The 18,483-nt window shown below is 33.8% G+C and overlaps 3 protein-coding genes across 3 annotated transcripts; 2 read left to right on the top strand and 1 right to left on the bottom strand.

The window, feature by feature from the left end:
- Positions 1-271: 271 nt before the first annotated feature.
- LOC110689651 lies at positions 272-1,577 on the top strand. The gene is made up of 3 exons (XM_021866419.1): positions 272-760; positions 1,083-1,197; positions 1,288-1,577. Exons 1-3 carry the CDS (start codon positions 272-274, stop codon positions 1,575-1,577), a joined length of 894 nt encoding a protein of 297 aa, XP_021722111.1.
- Positions 1,578-1,629: 52 nt separating this feature from the next.
- On the top strand, positions 1,630-2,735 carry LOC110689641. The gene is made up of 3 exons (XM_021866413.1): positions 1,630-2,268; positions 2,311-2,429; positions 2,528-2,735. The coding sequence occupies exons 1-3, from the start codon at positions 1,630-1,632 to the stop codon at positions 2,733-2,735; spliced, it is 966 nt and encodes a 321-aa protein (XP_021722105.1).
- A 6,292-nt stretch (positions 2,736-9,027) lies between these two features.
- Positions 9,028-17,427, bottom strand: LOC110690207. Its single transcript, XM_021867043.1, has 8 exons — positions 17,146-17,427; positions 15,457-16,214; positions 13,527-13,715; positions 13,334-13,425; positions 12,132-12,191; positions 11,962-12,031; positions 10,740-10,943; positions 9,028-9,998 (listed from the first exon to the last, which is right to left on the bottom strand). Exons 2-8 carry the CDS (start codon positions 16,153-16,155, stop codon positions 9,612-9,614), a joined length of 1,701 nt encoding a protein of 566 aa, XP_021722735.1. The 5' UTR covers positions 16,156-16,214; positions 17,146-17,427; the 3' UTR covers positions 9,028-9,611.
- Positions 17,428-18,483: the final 1,056 nt, after the last annotated feature.

The raw sequence follows: 18,483 nt of genomic DNA, 5'->3' as shown, positions 1-18,483 counted from the left end.
GTTTATAATTATAATTGTACTATTGTAGAATGTAGATTGTTAATTTGTTTTCTATTAAGTATTTAAGTGTTAATCTGTTTTTTTAAATTTGTTTTTGAGTTTTTCAATTTCTTAATTGTTATTATGTTGATTGTTAATTGTTTTGTAACTTTTGTTCATTTGTTGTATTGTTAGACATGTTAGTTTGTTACTGTTAAATGAACTATGAAAAATGGACAGTAGATGTAGTACTAAATTTTTTTTAATTATTGTAGTGTACTAGTGTGTGACCATGAATAGCATGAAAAGTTTGGAGCATTTTTGGAACAAATCTCAAAATTCATCAAACTTTTACTCTCCAAACTCTAAACCTATTAGTGAATACATAGAGGATAAAGAAGACATCGAGTCACCTAATGTCATCCAACCTCCACTTAAAAGCAATCCACAAGCACATGGAGCAAGTACTTCAAATGTTGGTTTTTATGATCGCGTATACGATGTTGAACTTCTTACACATGATCCCGGAAAAAGAATTCCAATATTGGGTGTACCAAAAAATGATCAAGATGTCGTGAGGAGAGGATATATTGCCAAGAAACGTTGTGACCCACGTACTCATAATTTCCCTCAACGATCAATTGGAGGTATGCGTCACTTTGATGTTGATTGGTTTGATAAGTATGAATGTCTTGAATATAGTGTTGAGAAAGATGCGGCCTTTTGTTTTGTGTGCTACTTGTTTAAGGACAAAACTACATCCCCGGGTGGTGATACTTTTGTAAATGGGGATTTAGGGGTTGGAATAAAATTAAAATATTTGATAGACATGTTGATGGTGTTGGTAGTGCTCATAATCAAGCTCAAGAGAAATATGATAACTACATAAAACCAAAAATATCTATCATAGAAACTTTTAGTACATACACATCAGGGCTAGAGTTCATTACAAAAGTCGCTTAACATATTCAGTCAAATGTGTTAGGATCTTTTGAATCAAGGTTTAGCTTTTCGGGGACATGATGAAAGTGAGGGTTCAAGTAATATAGGGAACTTTCTATCCCTTTTAGAATGGCTTGTTGATAATAATGGATGTTAAGCAGGTTGTATTAACTAATGCTCCTGGAAACAATCAAATGATTGCTCCATTCATCCAAAAAGACCTTATAAACTCTTGTGCCAACGAGACCACTATGCTACTTATAGAGGATCTTAATGGTGACTACTTTGGCATACTAGCTGACGAGTCTAGTGATGTGTCTCAAAAAGAATAGATGGCCCTTTTGTTTGCGTTTTGTGAATAAAAAGGTGGGATAGGTGAAAGGTTTCTTGGAATTGTACATGTTGGGGATACCACTGCTTTAACATTAAAGTTTGAAATTGAAACTTTGCTTAAGGAGAATTCATTGATTTTGTCTAGAGTTTGTGGACAAGGTTATGACAGGGCTAGTAACATGGGGGGTGAGATAAATGGTCTAAAAAATTTGACCATGAATGATACGAAAAAGGCTTATTATGTTCATTGTTTTGCTCATCAACTTCAATTGACTCTTGTTGTTGTTGCTAAAGAAAATGATGATTGTATTTGGCATTTTTGAACAACTGCAAATGTTGTTGAATGTGATTGGAGTATCTTGTAAGTGAAGGGAAATGATCATAGAAACTCAATCTCAAGAAGTGCTTGAAACATTAGATTTAGGTGACATTGAAAGTGGACAAGGGTTAAACCAAGAGATGGGTTTGGGTAGGCCGGGTGATACTCGTTGGGGATCACATTATAATATTGTTGCGAATGTCACTTCATTGTATTCTACCATTGTTAAAGTTCTTGAAAAGATTGGAGCAAATAATATTTACAAAGAGGACCGTGTCAAAGCTATCACTATAATGGATACATTTGAGTCATTTGAGTTCATATTCATGATACACTTGATGTTTGAAATTTTTGGGATAACTGATAAATTGTGTCAAGCTTTGCAAAGGAGGGATCAAGATATTGTTAATGCCATGTCATTTGTTACCTTGACCAAAGAGAGGTTACAAAAGATGAGGGAACATGGGTGGGATGACTTTTTAGATCTTGTCACTTGTTTTTGTGTTCAACATAACATTGATGTTCCTAGTATGAGTGATTTGTATGTTCCCCGTGGGAGATCAAAGCGCTTCTTTGCTAAAGGTCAAAATCTTCATCGCTTTCGAATTGAGATGATTTTTAGTGTTATTGATTTACAACTTCAAGAGCTTAATAATAGATTTGATGAGGCAAATATGGAGTTGCTTATTTGTATGGTTTGCTTGAATCCTATCAATTCATTTGCTGCATTTGATTAGAAAAGGTTGATGAGACTTGCCGAGTTTTACCCGAAAGAGTTTCCAAGTAATGATATGACAATGACAGCACTTCGTCATGAATTTGAGTTTTTTATTGATGACATGCGGAAAGATGAGAGGTTCAAGATTTTGAAGGATATTAATGAGCTTTCTATGATGCTAGTTGAAACAAATAAGCATTGTTCTTAAAAAATGGTTTATTTGCTTGTTCGATTAGTATTAATCCTTCCGGTGGCAACTGCAACTGTGGAAAGATGTTTTCTTCGATGACTTATGTGAAGAACAAGTTGAGAAATAGTATGGGTGATCAACTAATGAATGATTGTTTAGTCATATTTCTTGAAAGAGATCTTTTTGCTAACGTTAGTGACAATGATGTATTGAAACGTTTTCAAAGTATGAAAACTCGAAGAATGCTTTTGTAATTTGCATCTTTTTTATGTATTGTATTTTGACATTTAATTGAAGTTATGTATTTTTGTATCAAATCATTTTATTTTGCAATATTATTGAAATTTGGACTTATTTTGTTGTGTACACTTTATTTTATACTTGAATACCCGATTTATATCCGTGCATTTGGATATTGGGTGTTTTATAAAGTTTGAACCCCCTAGGTACAATTCCTGGATCCGCCACTGACGATATATATGAGTGAAAACCCTCAGATGGAGGCTCCTTATTCAAGTCAAAAGCCTCCCATCCATCATCGTTAACAACCGTATGTGTAATTCATCACTGTCTGTATCTGAGCTACTATCTGAACTACAACCTACTGAGTCTCCCTCCATTTCCTGGAACACTCATTCTACTTGACGTGGGAACTGAACAAGAATTAGGGAGAGGGAGGAAATTGTCACAACAACAACTAACAACAACCACATGAACAACACTCAAGCTAATTACAAGAACAAGGAATCAATAAAACAACCATGAACCAACACATTATGAGATCCAAAAAAACACATCGATGAGCAACATTCAATTAGGAGAATTACAACCTCCAAGATAAGAAGGCATATTTCATATTTCAACCTTCAACATTTCCCATTCACACTCCATAATTCATCTTCAATTACAAACAACAGCACAATTTACACCACACAATATTTCAACATTCAATTCAATTGTCCCAAAAAAAGAAACCAATTCTAGCAAATATAAATAAACGATTAGAATACAACAATTGCATGCCCATTTTCCCCACACATTCCATAATTCATCTTCAATTACCAATTTATGAATTATAATTAAATTATCTCAATTATTAAAAATTCTGAAAAACATTAACTTACCTCAATTATTTCAATTTCACTATTCACACAAACACCACCATAATCCATTGTCTACAACCTACTAAGCTTCCATTATTTATCTGGGAAAAAAATTGGGTGGTGGTATAAATTGTCGATTTTAGCTTACTAATTAGCGTGTGTATGCTCTTTGTTTATTTTTCTGGAACAAAATTGGGGAATAGATTACTATTTTCATTATTTGTTGGTACAAAAATTGGGAAGGAAAAATTTGAGGAGATTGTTGGAAAAAAATTTGGGGGAAAAAGGTCCCCGCCATTAATTTGGTCATCCTTTTTCAGATGGAGGCGGATTTTCTTACTGACATAGTAATTTATTTTCCTTTTTTTTTAGTGTTTTATTAAATTTTGGTCCCACTTTCTCACATTATTTTAGTGTTTTATTAAATTTTGGTCCCATTTGTACTGCAATCCTTTTATTACTTTTAGAGAAATTTATTTTCCTTTTTTTTCACCTAAGTTGAGTCCAAGAGGCTTCAACTTAGTTGAGGTTGAGAATCTCTTTACTTTCATGTTCAATAACTCGTTAAGTAATTTTACTCAATTGCACTTTTTTTTAGTATTCTTTTCAATTTAATGCTCTAAAGTTCATCTTTATAACACATACTTAAAATTTTATTAGTTTTACTTAGAAGCGAGAGAAACACTATAGGTTTATTTTTTTCTTTTTTTTTATTGTTGTTATTGTATGAATGAGCCACAAGGGCATTAAACAAATAACAAATGAGGGTGGAGAATTCAAACTTGTGACCTATCGTCAAGCTCTCAGTCTTATCACTAGACCAACACTATTTTATATAAATATGGGAAGGATCCGGTAAGAACCCCTCCCTATATAAGAACCAAAGTGTATATAAGAACCAATCTAATCCGTACGATTAGATTGAATTAAATGGACAAGATTAAAGGAAATCAACTAATAAGATAATACTCCATTTCTATTCTAATTTTCTCTCTCCTCCCACAAAAACATCTCCTTGTTTTCTCTCTCATCATTTTCTCTCTCCTCAAACCCCCAAAAATCTCCATTATTAGAGCACATTGAAAGACTTTTTCAGCGATTTTCAGTCATTTCTCACGCATTTTGGTAAATTAAGGTATGTTTGTTCAAGCAATTCAATTTCAACGGTTTTGTTAATTTTTTTTTTCGAATTTTTTAAGGAATTTGTAACGAAATTGCATCAATTATGTTTGGTTTTTGTTTTATGTTCGAAATTGCATCAATATTTTATTTTCTGCTGTTTAAGGGCTCGATTTCCGCGATTTATTTAGTGATATTTTTCCAATTTATGGTTCGAATATTCAATTGCAATTTTGTTCGATGTTTTCCGAATTTCCAATATTTTTTTACTACAATTTTATTTGATTTTGTACTGCAATTTTGTTTAATTTTGTATTGTAATTTTCCGAGGAATTTTTGATAATTTTATTTAACAAGTATAACTCTGGAAAAATATACTGGAATGTTTTGTTTTGATAGTTCATTGTTAGAGTTAATATGAGATTGCAAATAATATTGGAGCATTTACTGTCAGTTGCACAAATTTAGTCATTAGGTTAGTTCATGTAAAAATAAGAGTATTATAGTAAGAAATTAGGTTAGCACTTGCAGTAGATAAATTTGCATTATATTTTATAGGAATGGAATCAATGGATGAACATGCAACTGTATATTTTCCTCTGTCATACTGATGTAATTTACTTGATAATACTTAACTTCCAAGTATTAATGTAGTAGTTGTGTTGGGTAATTTGTGAGCTATGGTGGATGTTGTAGCAATAATGGAGACATTTGAGTTTCTACATGTGATTGTCTTCCTCTACTTCTATGGGAGGGTAGTGTGTTGATCTATACCAAAATCCTATTAGCTCAAGTGGTAGAGCACTATGCAAACTGCATAGATGATGTAGGTTCGAATCCTACATAGGCTATATTTATAAATAACTATATATATAAAAAAAAAAACTTAATCATCTCTCCTAATAGCCAAATTATTTTTGTATATAGGAAAAACTTTAGAAAAAAATTAGATCATAATTCATAAGTAATAATTTAGAACATAAGAAATAATTTTAGAACATAGGGAAAAAATTAGAACGCAGGCTCAAAGATAGGTTTAGAACATAGGAAGAATTGAAATTTAGAACACACATAAAAATTTAGAACATAAACAGAAAAACTAAAAATATAGGAAATGATTTTAGAGCATAGGGGAAAATTAGAACATAGGCTCACAATATCAGTTTAGAACACTGAAAAAAGTTTAGAACATAGACAATTTTTTTTTTTTTTTTTTTTGAGCATAGACAAAAAAAATTTAGAACATGAAAATATAAAATTAAACATAAATCGAAAATCAAGCACAAATCTAAATTTAGAACATAGAAAAAAAAAATTAGAGCATAGGGAAAAAATTTAGAACATAAGCTCAAAAGATAGGTTTAGAACATAGGAAGAAATTTAGAACACACATAAAAATTTAGAACATACACGAAAAATTAAGAATATAGGAAATGATTTTAGAGCGGAAAAAAAATTAGAACATAGGCTCACAATATAAGTTTTGAACATAGGCAAAAGTTTTGAACATAGAAAAAAAATTTATTTTTTATTTTTTTTATATAGACAAAAAAAAAATTTAGAACATGAATATATAAAATCGAACATAAATCAAAAATCAAGCATAAATCTAAATTTAAAACATAGAAAAAAAATTTAGAAAATAGGGAAAAAATTAAGAACATAGGCTCAAAAGATAGGTTTTAAACATAAGAAGAAATTTAGAACACACATAAAAATTTAGAACATACACGAAGAATATAGGATATGATTTTAGAGCATAGGGGAAAAAATTAGAACATAGGCTCACAATATAAGTTTAGAACATAGGCAAAAGTTTAGAACATAGACAAATTGTTTTTTAACATAGACAAAAAAAAAAATTTAGAACATGAAAATATAAAATTGAACATAAATCGAAAATCAAGCATAATTTTTTTTTTTCTTTTGTTCTAAATTTCTTCTGCTTATGTTCTAAATTTTTGTTTGCTTGTGTTCTAAATTTTTTTTTCTTATGTTCTAAATTTTTTCTGTTTATGTTCTAAAAAATTTTCCATGTTCTAAATTTTTTTTATGTTCTAAATATAAACTCTTCAAAATTACAGAAATATCATTACTAAAGGATCATTTTAGATGGTTAGATCAAAACAAATAAAGGGTTGAGATTGATTCTTATATAAAATTGGATTCTTATATAGAGGAGGGTTCTTATATGAGCCTTCCATATAAAGGTGGGCACTGGTCGTGCCGGCACGGCACGACACGGCGGCCCACCTGTGGGTAGGGGTGTTCAAAAAAACCTGACCGGGCTGTCCCGACCCGCTGTCCCGGTAAATACCCGATGGGAATTTTAGGAAAAAACTTGTTTTTCTGGGTCGGGTACCCGTCCCGAAAAAACTGCCTTCTATCCGGGTCGGGACATGGACCGGATTTTTTCAAAATCGGGTACCCGATTACCCGAATTAATAAATTAAAAAAAAAAAAATTCGCACAAAAATGCTCACTTCCTCAGACCAGCCTTCTTTCATGAAATTAGGGTTCATTCTCATACTTTTCAATCTCCTCTCTCTCTCTCTCTCCGCCGCTCCCTCTCTTCCTCTCTCTATCTTCCTGCCTCTCTTTCTCTCTCTCTCTTCTTGCTCTGTCTTCTTGCCTTCTTCATCCTTCACGTATCTTAACACCACACTTCTCTAGCTCTCTTTCTCTTTCTCTTTCTCTCCTTCACTCATAGTCACAAATCATGCAAACATCAACAAAAATCAAGAGTAAACATTAATCAACCCACAAATTAAATCATGTGAAGAGTTGTGGGTTAATTAACATCAAGAGCAAGCATTTATCCAACGATAGCCATGCAAGACAGTAGGCTGATGAAGATTTTGGGAAGGTTAATTTTCAATTGTGGTTTTTGTGAAGATTTGTAAGTTGATGAAATTATCAAAGATGAGGGTTTATGGATGATTTTCAAGATTTGAGTTTTTCTTTTGTCTAATTTCTTTCTTTTTTTTTTTTTGACAAACTTTGATTTTGGTTTAATTATGTAAATTGATGAAATTAGGATTTGTTTCTTGTTAATGATTAACCTTATTATTATTACTGTACTATGTGTATAGTCTTTGTTTTTTAAAAAAATTCAAGTTAATTTTGTGGGAAGTATACAAATTAATCTTTGATTTAATATGGTTGATTACTATGTATATCTATTTATTGTTGGGATCTTGATTGCCTGATTGGGGTTGTAATTCGAAAGAGTTATGTGTTTTTTTAAGTATGGTTTGTGTTTGATATATCTTTGGAAAAAATTCGGGTACCCATGTCCCGACCCGCTCTCGGGTACGCGGTTTTATCGGGTCGGGACATGGGTCGACTTTTCAACTACCCGAAGATCCGGGTACCCACATTTTCGGGTACCCGAATTTGAACACCCCTACCTGTGGGTCGTGGGCCGTGAACAAAAAAATCAGTTTTGGCACGGGCACGGCACGACGGGCGGCACGGTGGCCGGCACGCCGACACGACCTGCTGGCGCGGTACACGGCACGAGGCTCATATTTACCCACCATTATACTATTGTACAATTTTTGTAATATGTTATTCACCAAATATTGTACGATTTTTAATTATCATTAATATTTGTATTATCGATTTATCGTACCGGCTTTCGGAATATAATAAAATAAGTTATTCTTCAATTTTTTGTGTTTTCGGATTATCGCACTTGTAATTTTTTTTTTATTATATGATTGTTTTTTGCTAAATTAGTAAAATTGTTTTTATAAACTTAAATATAATTAGATAAATAATTTATATAACCTTAATAATTAAGATAAAGTTGTTCTAAACAAAATATATTAACATAAACATAAATTAATCACATTATTTATATAAAATTAAGTTGTACTAAAAAATATATATCGTTTTTTTTATTTACATTTATAATTTAAAAAAATAAATAAATAAATGATAAAATAAAAAAATTAAAGTGACACGGGCCGTGCCGTGGGCTAGGGTGTGCCAAAATTAGACACGGCCCGCTGCGGAGCCGGCACGGCACGACCCCCACCGCGGCACGGTCAGGCACGGCCCGTTGCCCATGTTTACTTCCATATATATATATATACCTTTGGACATCAAAGTTGACCAAACCATAAAGCACTAAATTGAAACAGTGTTCTATAAACTTGGGGGATTCGAACCCCTTTTTATGCAGATTGATCATCAACAAAGCAAACCGTATGTTATAAAAGTGACAATGATATAAATTTGCGGACATCAAAGTTTTACAAAAGTATAAGACTTAGAGCACCAAAGTTGAATGAGTAAACCATCAAGCACCAAAGTGAAATAAAGTTCTATATAAACTCAGTTACTCAAGGCACTAATGTGGAAATATTTGAAACTATAGGGACACTGAAGTGAGCATAAGTAAAATCTTAAAGCACCAAAGTGGAAAATTTCCAAGATAAAAAGATTACACGAATTAACGAAGAATTCTGGGGAAAAAAAACATTGAACCAAGGCACACACCCGAATAAATAAAATAGGGGAAAAAATGAATAAATCCTTTTCTATGATTGCATTGACATTCATACTACAATATGTAGAATTGTAGTACCAGCGCCTTGACACGGCTTTATATCATCCAATATATGCACAAAGATTTACTTTACAGGAGCCTAGCCTCCAACACAGTATCAACTCCTTTGCTGCTCATAATCAATGTTGAAAAATCCTACCAGCTAGCTTTAAGATCTCACTAAGGACCAGCGCTGGCGGTCATCATAAGTTGTCTGAACACAGCATAGCATGGGAGAGAATTTCTGTTATGGACTCACTATCTTAAGAGGTTCAGAGGCATCAGAGCAAAAAGTAAACAGAAATATTTCCAGCTCACTTCAAGGCTTCAAGCCTAACTGAAAATTCATGTATTCATTGAATTATCACATAATCAGCATCACGTGGAAGCTGATCTCTGGCAATGGATGGCAAACTCTTCCGAGGATTATCTTGGCGAACTTGGGCATGAGTTTCTGCCTCGTGCTGAAACATCTTCACCAACTCCTCAAGTTCCATTTTCCTCACCTCTACCTGCTCTTCATTGACAGGCTGTTTTAGCCCAAGATATATTAAGCCAACCCCAATCAGAATAGCCCCTAAAACCACTAGAAGTGCTGTAAATAGACCAAATGCATACGGTGTGTTCTCAGCACCAGGAATGCCATCGACATTGATACCAAACAGCCCGGTTATGATAGATAAAACAAGACCACATCCACCAATGACACCAAGATTGTGAGTAACTCGAAGGCTTCGATCCTGGATCAGAAATACCAGTGTATGTTATAATAATAATAAATAAATAAATAAAAACTCTCCAAAATCCACACTTTTATCGATATTTAAATACTATTCATGTAAGGCATTAAGCAGTAGAAATAGCTTTCGCACAAGCCCAGCATCAATTTTTATTCATCCATTCAACCAACACAATTCTCTCCCTGCTAAAATGCAAGTTGTTAGCTGAAAAACCACTAATGAGTTATGAGGCCACATGAGAGCTGTAGGTAGTCGAGCTGTAATGGACTGATAATCTGACTTGTATTTCTGATATAATTAGACTAATACATAAAGATTAAAGCTTGAGACGTTGATTAATAATGGCAGATATTTGGGTACAAAGTGATAGATTAAAAGCTTAAGGTTATTACTCTCTTGATAACTTTAGGTTATCACTCTCCTAGTAACTTGAGGTTACTACTCTCAACATTTTTCCTCACAATTCACATGATATCCTAGTGCATATACTATCCCCTATTTATACTAAGGCCAAGGAGTCAAGGACTACTAACCTAAAAGTATAAGACTACCCAAAATGCCCTTCCTAATGTTGGTCTATTACACGAGCCAATGATAATATGACAAGAAAGTGGACATCTATTTCTGCTTAATTTTTGCACAAGTAATACAAAAAGTAAAATATTAAAATTGCTTTGGCTTGCGAGCCCATCATTGGGAAGAAAAAATAAAATAAAAAACACTTATATTACAGATACAAACCTGCAGCCATGCACGAATAGTACTCTGCATTACATCTTGAATTGTAAATAAGCGACCACGAACTGCCTCTTGTTCATCAAGCATTTGCCTTGTACTCTTTTTTACCATATCCAGCAAGCTTCTAGCTGCACTGCCGCGTAGCTGGTGGAGAAGCTCAAATATGATCTCCTCCCTTGCATGGAGTGACCACTTGACCCTAATGACCTAATAATAATAAAATGAATTCTGAATAATTGATGTGAGATGCAATAACGTAGCAATTTATTACGAGAGAAAAGGGACAGTTGAAAAGGTTCAGGTGTCAGAACTTCTAGTAATGTGATGAGTACTTGCAGAAACTATAGCTCGGTAAAACTGAGATAACAATGTTTCATTTACCAACAAACACATCAGTTAAAATGCACCAAAGAATACTAAGGATAGTGCAGCAGATAGGGGGGAAAAAGGTACTAAAAGGAAGCAAATAGAGATCGATTTGGGAAAAAATGAATTAATGTTAAAAATGAAACTCACATGTGCAGCAGACAAAGCCCTTCGAAAAGCATAGCTTCAGAATTATGAGAATAAATACCAAATCAAACACAGCACACTCATTTTGTTCATGAAAAGTTAAAGGGCAGTTGATGACCCAGTTAATGGTCTTATAAAAGCAAAACCTCACTGAACGGTTCCCTCAAATTTGTCCCCTTGAGGTCTGTAAACAAGTAACCGTTAAAATAAATAAATAAATATATATATATATATATATATATATATATATATATATATATATATATATATATATATATATATATATATATATATACACACGGAAAGCCTTTCATATTATGTGATTTCCTAATCATCTTGCATATTTCTTGGAAGATATTTACCATCTTCAGTATATAGGGAGAGTTGTACTAAGACCCCCTGCATCATCGGCCTCTATGAAAACCTCACAGCTTAGTAGCTATAAGTCAAGATCTTGCATTTCAAGATTGCACCTCATAACTTTCCTTTCTTTTTGTTACCAAATAAGTGAAAAGACAAACATACTCTATAAGTCAAGATCTTGCCAATGCAATACAACTTCCACAGTTTTCTTTTTATCAAAATCACAAGCCGTGCACGCTCAAGCCTCACTAAGTCCCAAATGCTATGCAAATACAATAAAATTTACATATAGCTGACAATGGTTTACTCACAATTGTATCATAAACAGCGAGCTTTAAAAAGATATTACCTGTGTTGACAGCTTTCTAATTTCTTGGTTGAGAATCACGCCAAAAAGATGCAAATCTTCGTGATTCCTCCTATTCATACAAAATTGTGGTATAAAAGAAACCAAAAGGCGAGAGTTATATTCAAATTAATAGATTACGTGGATACAAATTACTCTTGATAAGACAATACCTGTTCACAAACTTCAATTCAACTTCATCTGCAGTACCAAAAATGGATTTCCTATAAAATCTATAAAGCAAAACGTAAATAAGCCAAACATTCAGAAAAAGGATATGATAACAGATGTATGATTAAAATATTAAAAATTAGTATAAGAAAGAGTATAGGTGTACAGCAACAAATGGGTTTGACATTATTTCCTCTGCTTTTTAATTAATGTTTTAGACTTGATGTTTATAACTATCTTTGTTTTCCAATAACAGTACAAACTTTGAGTCGTTTGTGAATAAGGTCTACTCCCCCGACCAAGACAGCATACCAAGAACAAACTTAGTCGCAAGAAATGCCTATCCTTTTATACAATCAATCAATTAATCAATCAACCAAAGCCTTAATCCCATAAGTGGAGGTAGCCTTTTATATGTATAATAGCAAGCAACAAAACCAGAAAACCCAATTTCACTGAAAGTGAATAAAAAACCTCCAGTAAGACCTATTGAACTCACTACTAGAGCTGATCACATAATACATACTACAGGGGTCACGGTTAAGAGAAAAAGATTGAATACCCTGTTGACAATGGCAATGGATGATTCCTGACCTTTGGATGCCAAATGGAAAGTAAGATAAGCAATTCAGCAAAGGTGAAACACACTGTACGTAAGGGAAGGACAGTGATATTCTCCCAGGGAGGAAGAGGATGGGGAGGTTGGGGGGCACTAGCTGGTTGAATATTTTGTTTGGAGCGGACCGCCCTATATATTATCTTGAGAGGATCATGCAGCCAGAACTTTTTCATGTGACTTCTTCATCAGCGTCACCATGAGATTGATGAACAATTATTGTTGGATTCCTTTGCCACCTTTTAAGTGGACAAATGGACATCAGCAGTAGTGCAGTACTCTAAGTTTGTACATAGTATAGTTGTGTCATATGTACTCCCTCCGTTTTTTTTTTCTTTTATAGCAACACTTTGACTAGCACAAAGTTTGATACAACTGAGTTGAATTTGTTATAATATTGTGTAAGTGTGGTTTGTTGGGAGATTAAAAATGATTATAATTTGAAAAAAGTGATAGTGGGTTATTAGTTTATACGAAGTATATAAGTAAGGGAAGTGAGAGAAGAGAAATATTTAAAAAGTGTGAGTGGCGTAGGATGTGCCATGTTTTCATGTAGGAGGGGAAAAAAAGGAGTCCGGATGGAACTACCTATCATCCCAACGCGCAAGACGACAAGTTAGATGTGCAATGACTTCATGTATTGTTTTTGGCGCATTATAACCACCTGCAGTAAGAAGCTCCTGGGCAAAAGAAATCAAGAAAGCAATATTTTAATGTTTATAAAAATGATATAGGATGACCATTATCAAAGGCTATTAAATATCATTGACAAGGGGTGCACCTGTACTTCCATCACGCCCAAGACATTTACATCTGATGTAGATCCCTTAACATGCATAGCTGTTACCAGAAAATTTTGTGCTTGCCAAGAACGTAAAACAACAGGAATGTCATCTTCTTCAACCACCGGATCACCAGCTGACTGCCCCAAGAGCTCAAACAATAGCCCACCTGCAACCCTCACTGGGACCTGCAAAAGATATAAAGCTACTTGTACTGAATTCAACTCTAATATCAGTACATATTCTAGTAAATAATAGCATCAACATCTGGATATCGCCCCTTCATTTCTCTTCATGTCAATCATAACTTGACATGATTAGACTATGGACCCACACTACCAAAGTACTAGTACGATCATTGCTGAATTAAAAAAAAAAAAAAGTGGGAGAAGACGATGGTAGGCAAGTCAGTGGGTGAAGTCTGAAAGCTTATCAGATCACTTATCACTGGAGCTCAAATATCAGATGAAACAAGTAATCATTCAGCATGAGGAGAATCAACGGTGTCACTGCCCCTCACTGGTTCTTGCATATCACTAGAATTTAACACAGCCACCAATTCTTCTCTCCTTTCAGCTATCATCAGAGCAAGAAAGCAAAGAAGAATTTTCCTAGATCAGCCTTACCTAGCAGAAGGCAATTTCGCAAGATAGAACCAAATACAAACATATGGAAAGCATGTAGTGACTTCAATCTGACATGGCATATAGTATCCTCAGTACGCTTATAATGAGCTATTTTAGAGGTAGAGAGAGTTTTCACTTAGTCAGACCAGGGGTATTTACATTAATTTCCTGTGTTGGAAAGATGTATTTCTAGGGTAGCAATCGCCAAAAAGGTTAATAGATTAAAAGTTGAGACAAGGACAGCTAGTAATTGCCAAAAAGGCTAATAATTTTTATAAGTTCTATCCTGAAACTATAACATTTCCACTCAAAAATACATGATTTTTTCCTGTCAAAGTATATTCCTGTTTGTACTATCTAGAATGTTTTTACTCATGACCTTCCATATTATGTCAGCTATCAGAAAATAAACAATTAACTTTACCTGTCACTGTATATTTTAATCAGCTTGGCAAACAACTAATATATAACAATCAATAACTAGAACAGCTAAAAACAACCTAAACAACAAGCACCTACTTGAATAGCCGATTCAGCTAAACAAGGGAAAAGTTTTGAGCTCCCAAACATGTGAGAGTACACTATTGACACTAAATCCTAAGCCTTAATCTTCCATAATCATGTATCATAAAATATCAGAAGGGTGGCTACGTGGCTGTGATAATACAGATAGCTATCTGCTCTATAAGCATGAAGATAGTAGCTTTTCACCAGTTAGTTATGCCCCCATTACACTACACAAACTTGAGCTAGCACAATGTACATAGTTTATACATCACTCACAATCCAGCTTGGTTGTTTATCTAATCCTCAAGAATTGTCAAGCTGTTAAGATTTAGTTCAATGCAATAACAAGAACAAAGTGTTGTTTCTCAACAACCACTGACGAAATCATCATTCAGCAGAATAAACATTTGACAACATTTGAAATTTCAGATCCATAGAGAAGGGTCATGCTTTATCAGTAGAAAGACAACGCAAAGGTCCATCAGGGCTGCTCACATGGATCCTCATGATGGATACTCTAACAGGTTAAGCTTAGTTAATTACACATTCTGTATACATGTAGTCAAGTAGATTGAATAAGCCCTGTAAAGACAGTATTCTATAACTCTATCAAGGCTTCTAAAAATCATCTTGTAAATTTAACAAAAATGTTTCTCTATGCATTAAATTATTTTGTATTAACATATCCCTTCAAAATGGTAATTGGAAGAATGCAGTATCCCTTCAAAATCATCTTATAAAGATGGTTGAACTCCAATTGAAAAAATGCAGTATCACATGGAAACAAAAGTATCACCTCATAAAGAAGGTACTTCATCCGCTCACTTATCAGGCGACTTTCATCTCTCAGAGCAATACTGACAGCTGGGTGTAACCACTGAGCATTGCCAAGCCATGAAATGATATTCTGGTGACTTGCATCAACGTGACACCACCAAATAGGACCGACAGGTCGCTCCCAGTACGGGGCTGCCAATTCTGCCACAGTAACATCATCCTCTGTATCCATGAACTCAAATTGCTGAGCTTCCCAGTCGATATCTATTTGAACTTCTTGAACAAGTTCTGATAATCTAGTCCAACCAATTGGCACCCAACGACTTTCATGAAACTGCTCTATTTTGCAAGCTTGATTATCAATGCTGTCATCCAGAGTGGGAAGCTGACAAGATCTCAACTCTGCATGGTAAGAACAATTTGGATTATAGATCACGTTTTGAACACTGGGATCAGCTTCTCCGTATGTATGTGCTTGCTTCTGTGGATCATCATTTTCCAACTTTCTTGAGTATGGAACCTTTGATGAAGTCTTATGTTTCTGCACTTTGCGTCGACCTCGTACATATTCAAAAGCACAGATAAGTCCATCTATCCAAAGATCTGTCCATGTCATAACATCTCTATAACTTTGAGACTTAGGAACTTCTGCCTTTGTTGTGGAATTTCTTCTGTGGTTTGAGTGATCATTGCTCTTGCCACTCATTTTGGTCTCCATATTACAGTGGCAAAAAGCAATAAAGAATTCCTTAATGTGTTAGCATTCCCTTGTTAAATCTGAAAACACAAAAGAGATAATGTCAATGTAATACTTCCTTTGTTTACTTTTGAAATGAACACTTCCAATTTCACACTTTGTCAATCTTTAACTTTAACCACTAATATCGATCTTTAATTACCGATAACTAAATACAAATTATTTTAAAAAATTGAAATTTAGAGAGCATAGATTGAGACGAATCAAACAAGTAGCCAAACACAGGGTTACAGTAGGGTATGTGAATTGTGTAAAATGCAATCTGTTGTATCTAACAATAAACGGAGGAAGAGCAAAGTATCAAGAAGTATACTAAATTAGTACACAAAGTGATGGTAACTTCAGCAAGTCTTTATTTGAGCACGAGGGGCGGATGCCGATCCCCCCATGAAAGGATTCTCACATTCACACAATTTCCCAATTATAAGCTAGAATGGCAATCACAAATAGTCCAATTACTCTTTCTAAGAAATGATAAACGCTTGAAAAGTTGAAAGTTGAATTCCTAAACACCAAGCCAAAATGACACAATTTTGGAATGTCCTAGAATCATGCAATATCAACTTTATAGTCCATACCACAATTTTCAATAATACTTCACCTAAAGATGTCAACTAGTTTAATTGATTAAAGCCGGGGAAATATCAAAAATCGAATCTCGCCTACATTACCACAATCATTTAATGGCTCACTCAACAACAAAAACAAAAAACTATACATAACCCCAGAATGTTCTAATTTACAAAATTAAATTGCAAAAAACACAAGATTAATGTTACATAATCAGTTCTAGTTTCTACAACTGCATTATCTCTCAAACTATTATCAACTTCGAAAAGATAAAAAGGCTCAAAAAAATTGCAAAAACACAAAATTAAAGTTACAACAGATTCATAGTATAAAAACAGCAATTTAAAAATAAAATAAAATAAAAAGAGAGATTGAAATTACCACAAGTAATTGAATTGGGAGGTTTGGTTCTGTAAAATGAGAAATCTGGGGTAGAAGATGAAAGAGAAAGGCAAGCAATGGTGGTATTTGAGAGAGTTGCAACGGTGGTCTTTAGAGAGAGAATCAGAATAAAGTGAAGTGGTGGAATTCAGTAGAACCATTAACATTATGATTTGCGCCACTAAACTGGCGGCACGATCGCGGTGGTGGTGACATTCCTTTTTACTTTTTTGGTAATATAAAAACAAAGAAATGACATATGGATATGATGGTGAAGTATTTATTCAAAAACTTTAACCCACTAATCTAAGCTGAAATAAATTACAATATGATAAAAGATAACCTAAGAAATTTAATCATTATCTTCGTTCAAGTTATGTGCAACGATTTGACATAAAGTAGAGAGGGAAAATGTCTAATCGTTGCACATTATCTTAACGAATGTAGTACATTTAGATTTAGCCATTCCTTTAGGGATGAGAATTTACCAAGAAACTTTTGTGTGTGACTGGTCACACCGTGCGGTCGGTTAACACACGAAAAACCCTAGGTAACCCTTGACAGACAAAATAACTCCTAACCAAATAACCCTTGACTAACCAATTAACTCCTGACAGAGTAAACCTTGAGCAACCGAGTAACTATTAACCAACCAAGTAATCCCTGATCATGTAACCCATAATTGACCAAGTAACCTTGACTGATTGAGTAACCACTGATTAGCTGAGTAACCCCTAAACAAGTAACCCAGGCGATTCTTTAAAAAAATATGTACATATAAAAGTTTGTGGAATTTTATTTAAAATTGTAACAAAATCTCATGTCGTTTTTTTGGATAATTTTGAGTTCAATTTGAACCTTAAAAGACCAGCATTTTGTGGCATGCAAAACAAGTCATTTTTGTTGCTTTTTGACATTTTCGAGCACACTTTAGAACCTTAATAGCCAAAATGACCCAAAAACCTTAATCAAACAAGTGTTTTGGCTAAAAAAATACTATCTCCAATTTCTATTATTTGCAACTTTGGGGTATTATTTGTGAGATATAAAATATTCCAAAATTGCAAAAAATAAAAATCGGAGGCAGTAAGTTTTTTTAAGGGTGGAATAATGGGTTCAACTAACGATTTCTCTGCTTGCGTATTTTGCTTATTTGAGAAAAAAAAATAGGTGTTGTTAGATTCAAAGGTTAAATAAGTTAGTTTAGGTTGAGAGAAAGATAAATTTCATTAATGTTTAGGATGTTGAAGGAATTAACAAGAGGATTAATGTTGAAGGCTGAATGAATTAAATGGAGGTCGCGGTAGGGATAGAGTAGTAAATTAGGGGAAACCGTTA

Source organism: Chenopodium quinoa, unplaced genomic scaffold (genome assembly GCF_001683475.1).
Source record: "Chenopodium quinoa cultivar QQ74 unplaced genomic scaffold, ASM168347v1, whole genome shotgun sequence".
In the NCBI taxonomy this organism is placed as follows: domain Eukaryota; kingdom Viridiplantae; phylum Streptophyta; class Magnoliopsida; order Caryophyllales; family Amaranthaceae; genus Chenopodium; species Chenopodium quinoa.
This window is presented reverse-complemented; position numbering and strand designations above follow the sequence as displayed.

Coding starts and splice junctions, on each gene's coding strand:
- LOC110690207 (XM_021867043.1), bottom strand. CDS start 16,155: ATGGAGACCAAAATGAGTGGCAAGAGCAATGATCACTCAAACCACAGA. Junction 13,426..13,526: donor TGGGCGTGATGGAAGTACAG/GTGCACCCCTTG, acceptor TCTTTTGCCCAG/GAGCTTCTTACTGCAGGTGG. Junction 12,032..12,131: donor GAATTGAAGTTTGTGAACAG/GTATTGTCTTAT, acceptor TTGTATGAATAG/GAGGAATCACGAAGATTTGC.
- LOC110689641 (XM_021866413.1), top strand. CDS start 1,630: ATGATCATAGAAACTCAATCTCAAGAAGTGCTTGAAACATTAGATTTA. Junction 2,269..2,310: donor TGGAGTTGCTTATTTGTATG/GTTTGCTTGAAT, acceptor GCATTTGATTAG/AAAAGGTTGATGAGACTTGC. Junction 2,430..2,527: donor GACATGCGGAAAGATGAGAG/GTTCAAGATTTT, acceptor TTGTTCGATTAG/TATTAATCCTTCCGGTGGCA.
- LOC110689651 (XM_021866419.1), top strand. CDS start 272: ATGAATAGCATGAAAAGTTTGGAGCATTTTTGGAACAAATCTCAAAAT. Junction 761..1,082: donor CCCCGGGTGGTGATACTTTT/GTAAATGGGGAT, acceptor GATGTTAAGCAG/GTTGTATTAACTAATGCTCC. Junction 1,198..1,287: donor ACTTATAGAGGATCTTAATG/GTGACTACTTTG, acceptor GTGAATAAAAAG/GTGGGATAGGTGAAAGGTTT.